The sequence below is a fragment of the Manis javanica genome, chromosome 8, assembly GCF_040802235.1.
Source record: "Manis javanica isolate MJ-LG chromosome 8, MJ_LKY, whole genome shotgun sequence".
NCBI classification, from domain to species: domain Eukaryota; kingdom Metazoa; phylum Chordata; class Mammalia; order Pholidota; family Manidae; genus Manis; species Manis javanica.
Window position 1 is genome coordinate 90,830,559 of NC_133163.1, and position 12,789 is coordinate 90,843,347.

At 35.4% G+C, this 12,789-nt stretch overlaps 1 protein-coding gene across 4 annotated transcripts in view; it reads left to right on the plus strand.

Moving 5' to 3' along the window:
- Positions 1-12,789, plus strand: part of KNL1 (kinetochore scaffold 1) — a 113,147-nt gene that overhangs the window by 75,163 nt on the left and 25,195 nt on the right. For all 4 annotated transcript variants that reach the window (XM_037018982.2, XM_073211645.1, XM_037018984.2 and 1 more), the window contains exons 14-17: positions 7,688-7,803; positions 9,146-9,236; positions 9,811-9,927; positions 10,754-10,841. In XM_037018982.2, coding sequence (XP_036874877.2) covers positions 7,688-7,803; positions 9,146-9,236; positions 9,811-9,927; positions 10,754-10,841 — 412 coding nt within the window. The remainder of the gene's footprint in view (positions 1-7,687; positions 7,804-9,145; positions 9,237-9,810; positions 9,928-10,753; positions 10,842-12,789) is intronic.

A 12,789-nucleotide genomic window follows, 5' to 3' on the forward strand; every position in this document is an offset into this window, starting at 1 on the left:
GACAAAAAGTACAGAATTTGATACTTAATATATAAAGAATGAAGGAGGAAGAAAAAGGAGGAGAAATAGAAAAGAACCTTTAGATTGTGTTTGTAACAGCATACTAAGTGAGTTAAGTTAGACTCTTAGATAGTAAGGAAATTAATCTTGAACCTTTGGTAACCACGAATCTAAAGCCTGCAATGGCAATAAGTACATACCTATCGATAATCACCCTAAATATAAATGGACTGAACGCACCAATCAAAAGACAGAGAGTCATTGAATGGATAAAAAAACAAGACCCATCTATATGCTGCTTACAAGAGACCTCAAACCCAAAGACATGCACAGGCTAAAAGTCAAGGGATGGAAGAAGATATTTCATGCAAACAACAGGGAGAAAAAAGCAGGTGTTGCAATACTAGTATCAGACTAAATAGACTTCAAAAAAAATAAAGTAACAATAGATAAAGAAGGACATTGCATAATGATAAAAGGGTCAGTCCAATAAGAGGATATAACCATTATAAATGTATATGCACCCAACACAGGAGCATCAGCATATGTGAAACAAATACTAACAGAACTAAAGGAGGAAATAGAATGCAATGCATTCATTTTAGGAGACTTCAACACACCATTCACTCCAAAGGACAGATCCACCAGATAGAAAATAAGTAACGACACAGAGGCACTGAACAGCACACTAGAACAGATGGATCTAATAGTCATCTATAGAATTCTACATCCAAAAGCAACAGGATACACATTCTTCTCAAGTGCACAAGGAACATTCTCCAGAATAGACCACATACTAGGCCACAAAAAGAGCCTCAGTAAATTCCAAAAGATTCTACCAACCAACTTTTCAGACCACAAAGGTATAAAACTGGAACTAAATCGTACGAAGAAAGCAAAAAGACCCACAAACACATGGAGGCTTAAAAACATGCTCCTAAATAATCAATGGATCAACAACCAAATTAAAATAGAGATCAAGCAATATATGAAAACAAATAACAATGACAACACAAAGCCCCAACTTCTGTGCGACACAGCAAAAGCAGTCTTAAGAGGAAAGTACATAGCAATCCAGGCATATTTAAAGAAGGAAGAACAAATCCAAATGAATATTCTACCGTCACAATTATCGAATTTGGAAAAAGAAGAACAAATGAGGCCTGAACTCAGGAGAAGGAGGGACATAATAAAGATCAGAGAAGAAATAAATACAATTGAGAAGAATAAAACAATTGAAAAAAATCCATGAAACCAAGAGCTGGTTCCTTGAGAAAATAAACAAAATTGATTAGCCAGACTTATTAAGAGAAAAAGAGAATCAACACAGATCAACAGAATCAGAAATGAGTAAGGAAACATCACAACGGACCCCACAGAAATACAAAGAATTATTAGAGAATACTATGAAAACCTACATGCTAACAAGCTGGAAAACTTAGAAGAAATGGACAAATTCCTAGAAAAATACAACCTTCCAAGGCTGACCAAGGAAGAAACAGAAAAATCTAAACAAAACAATTATCAGCAAAGAAATTGAAGCGGTAATAAAAAAACTACCCAAGAACAAAACCCCCGGGCCAGATGGATTTACCTCAGAATTTTATCAGACATACAGAGAAGACATAACACGCATTCTCCTTAACATTTTCCAAAAAATAGAAGAGGAGGGAATGCTCCTAAACTCATTCTATGAAGCCAACATCACCCTAATACCAAAACCAGGCAAAAACCCCACCAAAAAGGAAAATTACAGACCAATATCCCTGATGAACGTAGATGCAAAAATATTATTAGCAACAAAATATTATTAGCAAACTGAATTCAAAAATACATCAAGAGGATCATACACCATGACCAAGTGGGATTCATCCCAGGGATGCAAGGATGGTACAATAATCGAAAATTCATCAACATCATCCACCACATCAACAAAAAGAAGGACAAAAACCACATGATCATCTCCATAGATGCTGAAAAGGCATTCAACAAAATTCAACATCTATTCATGAGAAAAACTCTCAACAAAATGGGCATAGAGGGCAAGTACCTCAACATAATAAAAGCCATATATGATAAACCCACAACCAACATTATACTGAACAGCGAGAAGCTGACAGCTTTTCCTGAGATTGGGAACAAGAAAGGGATGCCTACTCTCCCCACTGTTATTCAACATAGTACTGGAGGTCCTAGCCACGGCAATTAGACAAAACAAAGAAATACAAGGAATTCAAATTGGTAAAGAAGAAGTTAAACTGTCACTATTTGCAGATGACATAATATTGTACATAAAAAACCCTAAAGAATTCACTCCAAAACTACTAGAACTAATATCAGAATTCAGCAAAGTTGCAGGATACAAAATTAACACACAGAAATCTGTGGCTTTCCTATACACTAACAATGAACTAATAGAAAGAGAAATCAGGAAAACAATTCCATTCACAATTGCACCAAAAAGAATAGAATACTTAGGAATAAACCTAACCAAGGAAGTGAAAGACCTATACCCTGAAAACTATAAGACACTTTTAAGCGAAATTAGAGAGGACACTAACAAACGGAAACTCATCCCATGCTCTTGGCTAGGAAGAATTAATATCGTCAAAATGGCCATTCTGCCCAAAGCAATATACAGATTCGATGCAATCCCTATCAAATTACCAACAGCATTCTTCAATGAACTGGAACACATAGTTCTAAAATTCATATGGAACCATCAAAGACCCCAAATAGCCAAAGTAATCCTGAGAAGGAAGAATAAAGTGGGGGGATCTCACTCCCCAACTTGAAGCTCTACTACAAAGCCACAGTAATCAAGACAGTTTGGTACTGGCACAAGAACAGAGCCACAGACCAGTGGACCAGAATAGGAACTCCAGACATTAACCCAAACATATATGGTCAAATAATATATGATAAAGGAGCCATGGACATGCAATGGGAAAATGACAGTCTCTTCAACAGATGGTGCTGGCAAAACTGGACAGCTACATGTAAGAGACTGGATCACTGTCTAACCCCATACACAAAAGTGAATTCGAAATGGATCAAAGACCTGAATGTAAGTCATGAAACCATAAAACTCTTAGAAAAAAACATAGGCAAAACTCTCTTGGACATAAACATGAGTGACTTCTTCATGAACATATCTCCCTGGGCAAGGGAAACAAAAGCAAAAATGAACAAGTGGGACTATATCAAGCTGGAAAGATTCTGTACAGCAAAGGACACCGTCAATAGAACAAAAAGATACCCTACAGTATGGGAGAATATATTCATAAATGACAGACCCAATAAAGGCTTGACATTCAAAATATATAAAGAGCTCACACACCTCAACAAACAAAAAGCAAAACAATCCAATTAAAATATGGGCAGAGGAGCTGAACAGACAGTTCTCCAAGGAAGAAATTCACATGGCCAACAGACACATGAAAAGATGCTCCACATCGCTAGTCATCAGAGAAATGCAAATTAAAACCACAATGAAATATCACCTCACACCAGTAAGGATCACCACCATCCAAACAACAAATGTTAGCGAGATTGTGGAGAAAGGGGAACCCTCCTACACTGCTGGTGGGAATGTAAATTAGTTCGACCATTGTGGAAAGCAGTATTGAGGTTCCTCAAAAAGGTCAAAATAGAAAGACCATTTGACCCAGGAATTCCACTTCTAGGAATTTACCCTAAGAATGCAGGAGCCCAGTTTGAAAAAGACAGATGCACCGCTATGTTTATTGCTGCACTATTTACAATAGCCAAGAAATGGAAGCAACCTAAGTGTCCATCAGTAGATGAATGGATAAAGAAGATGTAGTACATGTACACAATGGAATATTATTCAGCCATTAGAAGAAAACAAATCCTACCATTTGCAACAACATGGGTGGAGCTACAGGGTATTATGCTCAGTGAAATAAGCCAGGATGAGACAGACAAGTACCAAATGATTTCACTTGTATATGGAGTATAAGAACAAATAAAAACTGAAGAACAAAGCAGCAGCAGAATCACAGAACCCAAGAATGGACTAACAGTTGCCAAAGGGAAAGGGACTGAGGAGGATGGATGGGAAGAGAGGGATAAGGGTGGGGAAAAAGAAAGGGGATCTTTTGATTAGCATGTATAATGTGGTGGGGGGGCATAGGGAGGGCTGTGCAACACAGAGAAGACAAGTAGTGATTCTACAGCATCTTACTACTCTGATTGACAGTGACTGTAATGGGGTTTGTGGGGGGGGACTTGGTGAAGGGGGAAGTCTAGTAAACATAATGTTTTTCATGTAATTGTAGATTAATGATAACAAAATGAATTTTAAAAAAGTTAAACATGAAACATGATCAATCAGTTCCACTTTTAGGTGTATACCCATGAGAATTCAGTACATGCATGCACACAAAACTTGTACATGAATGTTATTCCTTATAGCCAAAAAGTGAACTAATTAGTGGATACTTGGGACTGGGATGGGGATGGAGGAGAATGGTGGCTATTTCATCTTCTTTTAGTGGAGGTGAAAATGCTCTAAACTTAGATTGTGGTCAGTGGTTGCAGAGCCCTGAATACACTTTTAAGAAATCATTTAATTGTACACTTAAATCAATTAATTATATGATGTGTGAATTCAGTCTCAATAAAACTGTTTAAAAGAAAATACATTCCAGGAGTATTGTATATCTAAATGGGAAAAGTAAGTCAAATATGGAAACTGGGAAGATGGGCACACATCTTTTGGGTCTCCCACCTCACTATTCTTATACACCATAGCTGTCCCTTCCCTCTAGAATCCTCTTGCCTCAGCTGTAGATGAGAAGTTGAAAGGAGTCTAGGTGTACACCCAGAGTACACCTTTTTCGTAGGAAAAGCAGAAAGTATCAGTGGACCAGGAGAAAGCAGAGGAGAGCCAAAGGGAAGGATAGGAGCAGAGAGGATGCTGGCAGGGTGAAAAAAGGAGATGATATCTCAGGAGCTAACTGTTGAGGTTATGAATCTTACCCTTTCCTCTCAGGGGAGGCCAGTGTTAGGGAAATAGATCTGGGAACAAACCCACCAAGACAGAAAGAGAATTCATGCTATCTCAGGAAAGAAATTTAAAAATCCTAAATTAGGGAAAGGCCTAAAGATGGAGTACATATGGACCATGGAAAATGAGGTTCCCAGCTATGGGCATCTGTTGCAGGACTTAGATGACTGTGAGTCCCTCTTAGGGTGGAACTGGAAGAGTGTTCTTGAGGCAGGTGGGGAGATGTGTGCTAGCCCTCAAAGACACTTGTACAGCACCCATGTACATGTGTAGTCGTAGAGGCTCAGCAGGCAGCACTAGCAAAAGGTGCTGCTGTGATGCTCCATGACACCCTGCATGCCCATGAAGTGGCTCTGGATGAAGTACTGTAACTTATGAGGTTGAGGAACTACTGCAGGTGTCCTACCAGCCTGAAATACCCACAAGCTAATTGTGCGTGAATTGGACACTTAATCGAAAGATAAGTCAAGCAAAGAGAGTGGCTTATGTATGTGGTCTTGGGCTCTGGGTGCATCAAATTAACCTGTCTATTTCATACAGCATGGGTGATTGCATTCAGTGTGTACCCCAAGTGCATGAGCCTCATACCCTTGCATTCCTGGATCTCTGGGAACATGGGTCCTGTGTTTCACTTTGTGTTTATGAAGGTTGAAGAGGAAACCTACCCTTTAAAAAAAATATTAATATAGAAAATTTCAAACATACAAAAATAGACAGTAGCTTAGTGAACTCCTCATGTATCTATCACCAAACTTCAAAAATGACCAATTCTTGTTTTGTGTCTGTATTTCCCTACCTCCCCACCCCTGTTATGTTGAAGCAAATCCCAGGCTGTCTCAATTCATAAGTATTTCAGTTAAGAACTCTTCCAAATACCATAATCATACCTTAAAAAATAATTATTCAGTCAGTATTTATATTTCCCTGATTGCTTTATGTTAAGAACTCTTCCAAATACCATAATCATACCTTAAAAAATAATTATTCAGTCAGTATTTATATTTCCCTGATTGCTTTATGTGTTGTTTTCCAGTTTGTTAAATTGAGGCCCAAAAGAGGTCCACACATTATAATTGGTTTATATGTCACTCCTAATTGTCTTTTAAACTATAAGGTCCCTTTCCATCTCTCTCTGTCTCTCTCCATCTTTTTTTTAAATAAAGAAACAAGATTTTTCCTGTAGTATGGATTTTGCCAGTTGTGCATACCCAGACGTCCATTTTAATGTGTTCCTCTCTGCCCTGTTTAATTTCTGTAAAGTGGCAGAGGCTCTGTCGTATTCAAGGTGTTTTTTTTCAAGTTTACTTTATAGTTGTACTTCCGTCAGGAGATAGATAATGTCTGGTGATGATGTGATGTATAGGCAGCCATTAATGATCATTATATACATCTAGTAATTCATTAGGAATTGTAAAGTAGTAGTGGTTGTAAACTAATTCTATCATTCCTTTGTGATTAATTGTCCAAATTCTTCTGTAAAGAGAAATATTCCTTCAGGTATTTGGCTCCTTTATGAAGGCAATTAGCCATTTTCTCAAGGAGGCCTGATTTCTTTGAGTGAGAAAACAGTGTTTAGAAGACATGATCTGGGTTCTAGCGTTGCCATTTCTTTTTGAGCCAGTGCATACATAGCATTTTGATTTTTATTAATAAATCTAGCCTTAAAAATACTTTTTAGAAATTAGTCAAGTTCAATTATAATTGCTTTTGACACTTAACTTTATACTTTCTTAGCACATCTGCTAGAAGACGTATAAGGGGAGAAGAAGGAAGTTAAAATTTCATTCAGTTACTTCCTTTTAATTATCAACTAAAAGGGGAGAATGAGAGGACGATAACATTTCTTAGATTACTTTAGCAGACCCTGGGCTTGGGTATCTTTTTAAAGAAATTTTTACTATAATCTTAAGACACTGGTCAATATTATGCCCATTTTATAGATGAGGAGACCAAATCTGAGAGTGGCAAAATGACTTACTCTGTGCCATACTGCCTATGAAAAGTGGACAGTTGTGAGGTTTTGTTTTGTTTTTATATGTAGTGTGGTGTAAGGAACTGACTTGGCTTTTTCAATATTGCATCAAGGACAGCAAAAGTCACTGGATTAGAGCTGTAAGACATTCTTTAAAAAAACAAATTTTTTCTGCTTTATCTTACCAATGCTGGAAAAGTTTGAGTTCAACCTGGGATACAAGTAAGGATTAGGGCTAGAGAACAGAAATAGAAAACGATTATCTGTGAAACTGACATCTCTTTTCTTTCTTAATCTATGAAACTGACATCTCTTTTCTTTTAGTGAAGGGCTTCCTGGTAAATTAGAATTTTTAGATCTGGAATTTCTTAAAATAATGCATAGCCATTTTTTTTTCAGCTTTATTGAGGTATACTTGACAAATAATGCATAGCCATTTTCAAACCACTTTCAATCTCATACTAGTGGAACATCCACAATTCCACTAAACATCTGTGTGAAATATACTTTGCTGTCAGAAACTTGAATTCAAATTCCAACTACTACTTTACCAGGTGTATGAATTTAATATTCAAATTTTTATTTGTAGAACTTTTTAAAATAAGCTCTGAAAATTGAAACAGTTCTTGAATATGGTTTTGTCCTTAAAACACCAGTTTTGAGGGACTGACTTTTTTTTTCAGTTTACTATAAACACATCACCTACTCCAGAAGACCTGATGTTAAGTCAATATGTTTACCGACCCAAGATACAGATTTATAGAGAAGATTGTGGGGTTCTTCGCCAAAAGATTGAAGAGTATGAAAGCTTTCATTTTTTTGTGTGTATTTTGTTGGATGGATTCATAATCTGTGTGGTAAGGTTTTGATTAGAATAACACTGGTATAGGAAAAAGTTGATTGCATTAATTGGTGCTGTGATTTGTTATGTAGGAGTTTCAGCTTTGTAGTGAAACAGATTAAAAATCAGTCCTGGCTACAACACTAAATAAGTTATTTAACCTTTGTTTCCAAATCCATACTTTGAAGGTAATAATAATAAATAGAAAGTAAAGTAGAAAAGAGCAGTAAAAATAGTGTATATAAAATGTTTTTATGCCATTTTTAGCAAACAGTAGGTCCTTAATATATATTATTAGATTATGATATCATAAATTCATTGCAAAAGAACATTTTCAAAAGAAGATAGTACACTTTAGATATTTATATTTGGTGCCTAAAATCAAAATTGCCTTTGGTTTATAATTTTATCACATTTGTCCTTGATTTGCATGTATAAAAGAACATGGTTTTACCCATACGATAGCTAAGTGCTTTAGTATATGTAAATTGTGTAGACCAATTTGCAAATTAGGTATACTAGATACCTGTGGTAAATCAGGGCTTGTAACCCAAAATAATGTTTATATCATACTTACCTAGAACTACCCAACTTAACTGAAACCAATCCAACAAACATAAATGATGTTTTAAGAATTATGTAGTTCTAAAACTAGAAATTTAAGATGTTGTTAAATCAGCTATACTGCAGATTTGTCTGATTGTAGCTTGTTCATTCAACAAATACATACTCAGCATCTACTTTGTGCCAGCCACTATATTAAGTACCGGGATTCATCACTGAACAAGACCGGCAAGTTTCTATCTTCATGTTGTTTAAAAGAGTTGGGTGTCTCCTACTATTTGATTTTACAGCTGTGTGCCTTTGTATAGTATCTTCTAACTCTTGATAAAAATGTATTTCTTTCTGCTTGTTAACAGGAGACTAATATATAACTTTGCTACTGTTATAAATTCTATTCTATAAAGGTGAGGTAAGACTTAACTGAATTGGCAACATTTACTTAAAACTTCATAACAATTACGCATTGATAGGCCTTTAGGATTCTTGTAAGCAACATATTTTCATGTTGGAAAAAGTTGATACATTGAGATGAGGTACAAAATTCTGTTTGTGAGGGAAGTTTTTTTGAGTCATAACATTCTTGAACTATTCTATTGAAGTAATCAAGCTGGCTGCTATTCTTGAGTGAATTCCCTCTTTATGTGGAAAAGAACTAGGAAGAAATAAATTAATTATGCCTGTATATCTGAGTTAGCTGACTTCCGACCCTGTGCTAATTAACTTTTCTATATTTTAGATTAAAGCTTTCTACATTGAACCAAGATAAACTGTTGACTGATGTAAATAGAAATCTGTGGGAAAAAATGAGACACTGCTCTGATGAGGAGGTACTCTTGTCTCATTTTCTGAATGGGAATCAGTATAGACATTCTGAACAATGTTTATTGTGAAATAAGTAACTGTTAATTGGTAATTGGCAATGAGTTCTATAACTTCTCAGGTGTTATATTTTTCCAAAGTTTTAATTGTAACAATTATTAATATGTAATCTTTTCAAATCTGAAACGATCAATTCAATATTGAAATATATTCGAAGTTTATTTAGTTCCCTTGTTTGCCTTTCACTTTGATTTAGATGAAGAAAAGATTTTCTTTAACTGATAAATAAGTAACTCATTTTTTATGTGCTCTAGTGTGTTAAAAGGGAGTTCTGTTAACTAGAGGCTATCATTTTCTAATTTATAATATGGATATGTGAATTAAAAACAGGAATCAAAATTGAAATCTTTGGTTCTGTTCTCAAACTATTAAATGGAATTAAATTTGCAAATGAGAAGTGCTGTGCCATCAGTCTAGGATGGGCAAGCTTAGCACATAGCAGCTGAACCAGCCTTACCAGAACATTTGCCTTTTCTAAATCATTTGTTTTAGTGCAGTGTTGCCTTTAATTTTTCTTTACAGCTGAAGGCCTTTGGAATTTACCTGAACAAAATAAAATCAGGTTTTACCAAGATGACTAAAGTCTTCACTCACCAAGGAAAAGTGGCTCTCTACAGCAAGCTGGTGCAGTCAGCTCAGGTAATTTGAGACAGTTAATAGCATAGAAAGAAAGATCTATTAAAACTATAGTGGTTATAGAATATGAAAAATGTCCCTTAGGAGATATGTGAATGAGAATTGGACAAAAACTTAATATTCTTCATAAGAGGTGGAGTTCAATTTATCAAAAGTGGCAAATCCTGAAATCTTGAGTAATTCTAGAATATAATTACTAATACAGGCCTATATCTCATCTCATATTTGTTATCTATTATGCATATTGAAATACAACAATGTAGAATCCTGATTTTCTATTGCTAAGGACTATGCTGTAGTGGTATCTTCCTCATAGTCTATACTCAGTAGTGATGTATGTATATGTATTTAAAGTAGCATTTTCCAAAATGATCCTTCTTTCAGAAAGGCTTTTTATAAAAAAGCTGCCTGTTGGTGTAAGTTAGGGATATGCTACATGTCGTATCCCCTTTTTGGAGAAATATAGTAGCGTAGTCTAAAGCCAGACTTTTTTTTAAGTCTAAGAAGAAAAAAATTCTCTAATTCTATTTGGCCAATGTTCCCTGTATTTATTTGACAATAGAACATCTTTTAAGCAATATATATTAACATCTTATATTACATGGAAATGCTAGAATAAAGGAAAGTACAAAGAATGAATTTATATTAATCTGTTGTGTATGTATTTTTAAAAACTTTATGTCCAGACTTGAAGCTGTGACTTTTATTTTAAGATTTACCCGTTCATAATTTAGGCATAGCAGTTAAACCACCAGTTTGAACCATTCATAATGTTACAATGTTTTGTTTGGGGGTTTCAAATTGACCGTCTATAATATTTTGTGTTTAGAATGAGAGAGAAAAACTTCAGATAAGGATAGATGAGATGGACAACATACTTAAGAAGATTGATAACTGTCTAACTGAGGTGGAAATAGGTAAGTATTTTAAACACTTTTCCAAAAGAAATTTAATTTTATCTAAATGCTTCTCTACAGTACAGATGTTGGTATCACTGTGCTTGAAACCTTTATCAGCAACTTGAGACATTAAATTAGAGCATATTAAAGCCCTTTTAGTGTGGTCATCCAAAACACTATAAACAAGGGAAGCCCAAGATAGTTAGTCTCTCTGGAAAGCTCTTCATAACCTAAACCATAATCTTGATGAATTTATCTCCATTTGAAAATTATCTGTTCTCTCAGTTTAACCTCATAATACTAACTTGTTAGTATTGTCCTAAAACTGCTTTCTCAAAGATCACTGAATTCCACATAATCATCAAATTTGGTAGCTCTCAGTCCTTCCCCATCTTGACCTCTTTCAGCATTTGATACTGCTGATTATTCTTTTCTTCCTGAAACTTTGATCTCTCTGAACTTCTGTGATATTGCACTCTTCTGACCCTATTCTGTTTTCTCCTGGCTTTTCCTTTTATTTCTGTGTTGGCCTCTATTTAACGTCTTATGTAGGCATTTAGATTTTATCATCTACTCACTTCTGTATTCTTCCCTCTAATGCTTTCATCTGCCATAACAATTGTGTTTATATGAATGATTCCCAAATCCGGTTAAATTCATCAAGCATTTGTTGATTACCTACTCCATGCTGGACACTGTGCTTAGCACCAGAAAAAACAGATACTATATACACAGATTTTGCCTGTAAGTAGCTTATAATCACTTTGGGTGAAGACATCTTTAGCTTCTCTCTTTTTTTTTTATTGAAATATCATTGATATACATCTTATATTGGTTTAACACAGTGGTTCAACAGTTACCCGTATTATTAAATCCTCATCCCTTCTAGTGTAGTTACTATCTGTAAAAATAGATGTTACAGAATCACTGACTATATTCTCCATGCTATAGTAGTATCGCTGTGACCAACTTATATTATGATTGAGAATTTTTGTGCCCCTTTATCCCCTTTGCCCTCCTTACCCTCCCCACCCTACCCAAACCCCTCCTCCATGGTAATCACTAGTCACCTCTCAGTGTCTGTGAGTCTACTGCTGTTTTATTCATTTGATTTTGCTTTGTTTTTAAATTCCACAAATAAGGAAAATCATATGGTATTTGTCCTTCTCCACCTGACTTACTTCACTGAGCATAATACCCTCTAGACCCATCCACATTGTTGCAAATAGCAGGATTTCTGTCTTTTTATGTCTGAATAATATTTCATTGTGTATATGTAACACATCTTCTTTATCCATTCATCTATTAATGGACACTTAGGTTGCTTCCGTGTCTTGGCTATTGCAAACAGTACAGCAATAAACATAGGGGTACATATGTCTTTTTGAATCAGGGATCTAGTTTTCTTTGGGTAAATTCCTAAGAGTAGAATTACTAGGTCAAATGGTATTTCTATTTGAAGTTTTTTGAGGAACCTCCATACTGCTTTCCACATTTGTTGCACCAAGTTGAAGTCCCATCAACAGTGCAGGAGGGTTTCTGTTTCTCCACATCCTCACCAGCATTTGTTGTGTCTTGTCTTTTGGATAGTGGCTATTCTAACTGGTGTGAGGTGATATCTCATTGTGGTTTTGATTTTAATTTCCCTGATGATGAGCAGTGTGGAGCATCTTTTCATGTGCTTATTGGCCATCTGTATTTCTTTGGAGAAATGTCTGTTCAGTTCATCTACCCATTTTTTAATCAGGCTATTTGTTTTTTGGGTGTTGAGGCATGAGTTTCTTTTGTATTTTGGATATTAACCCCTTATCAGATGAGTCACTTACAAATATATTCTCCCATATTGTAGGATAGCTTTTTGTTCTACTGATGGTGTCCTTTGCTATATAGAAGCTTTTTAGTTGGATGTAGTCCCACTTGTTTATTTTTTATTTTGTTTCCCTTGCCCAAGGAGATGTGTCCAGGA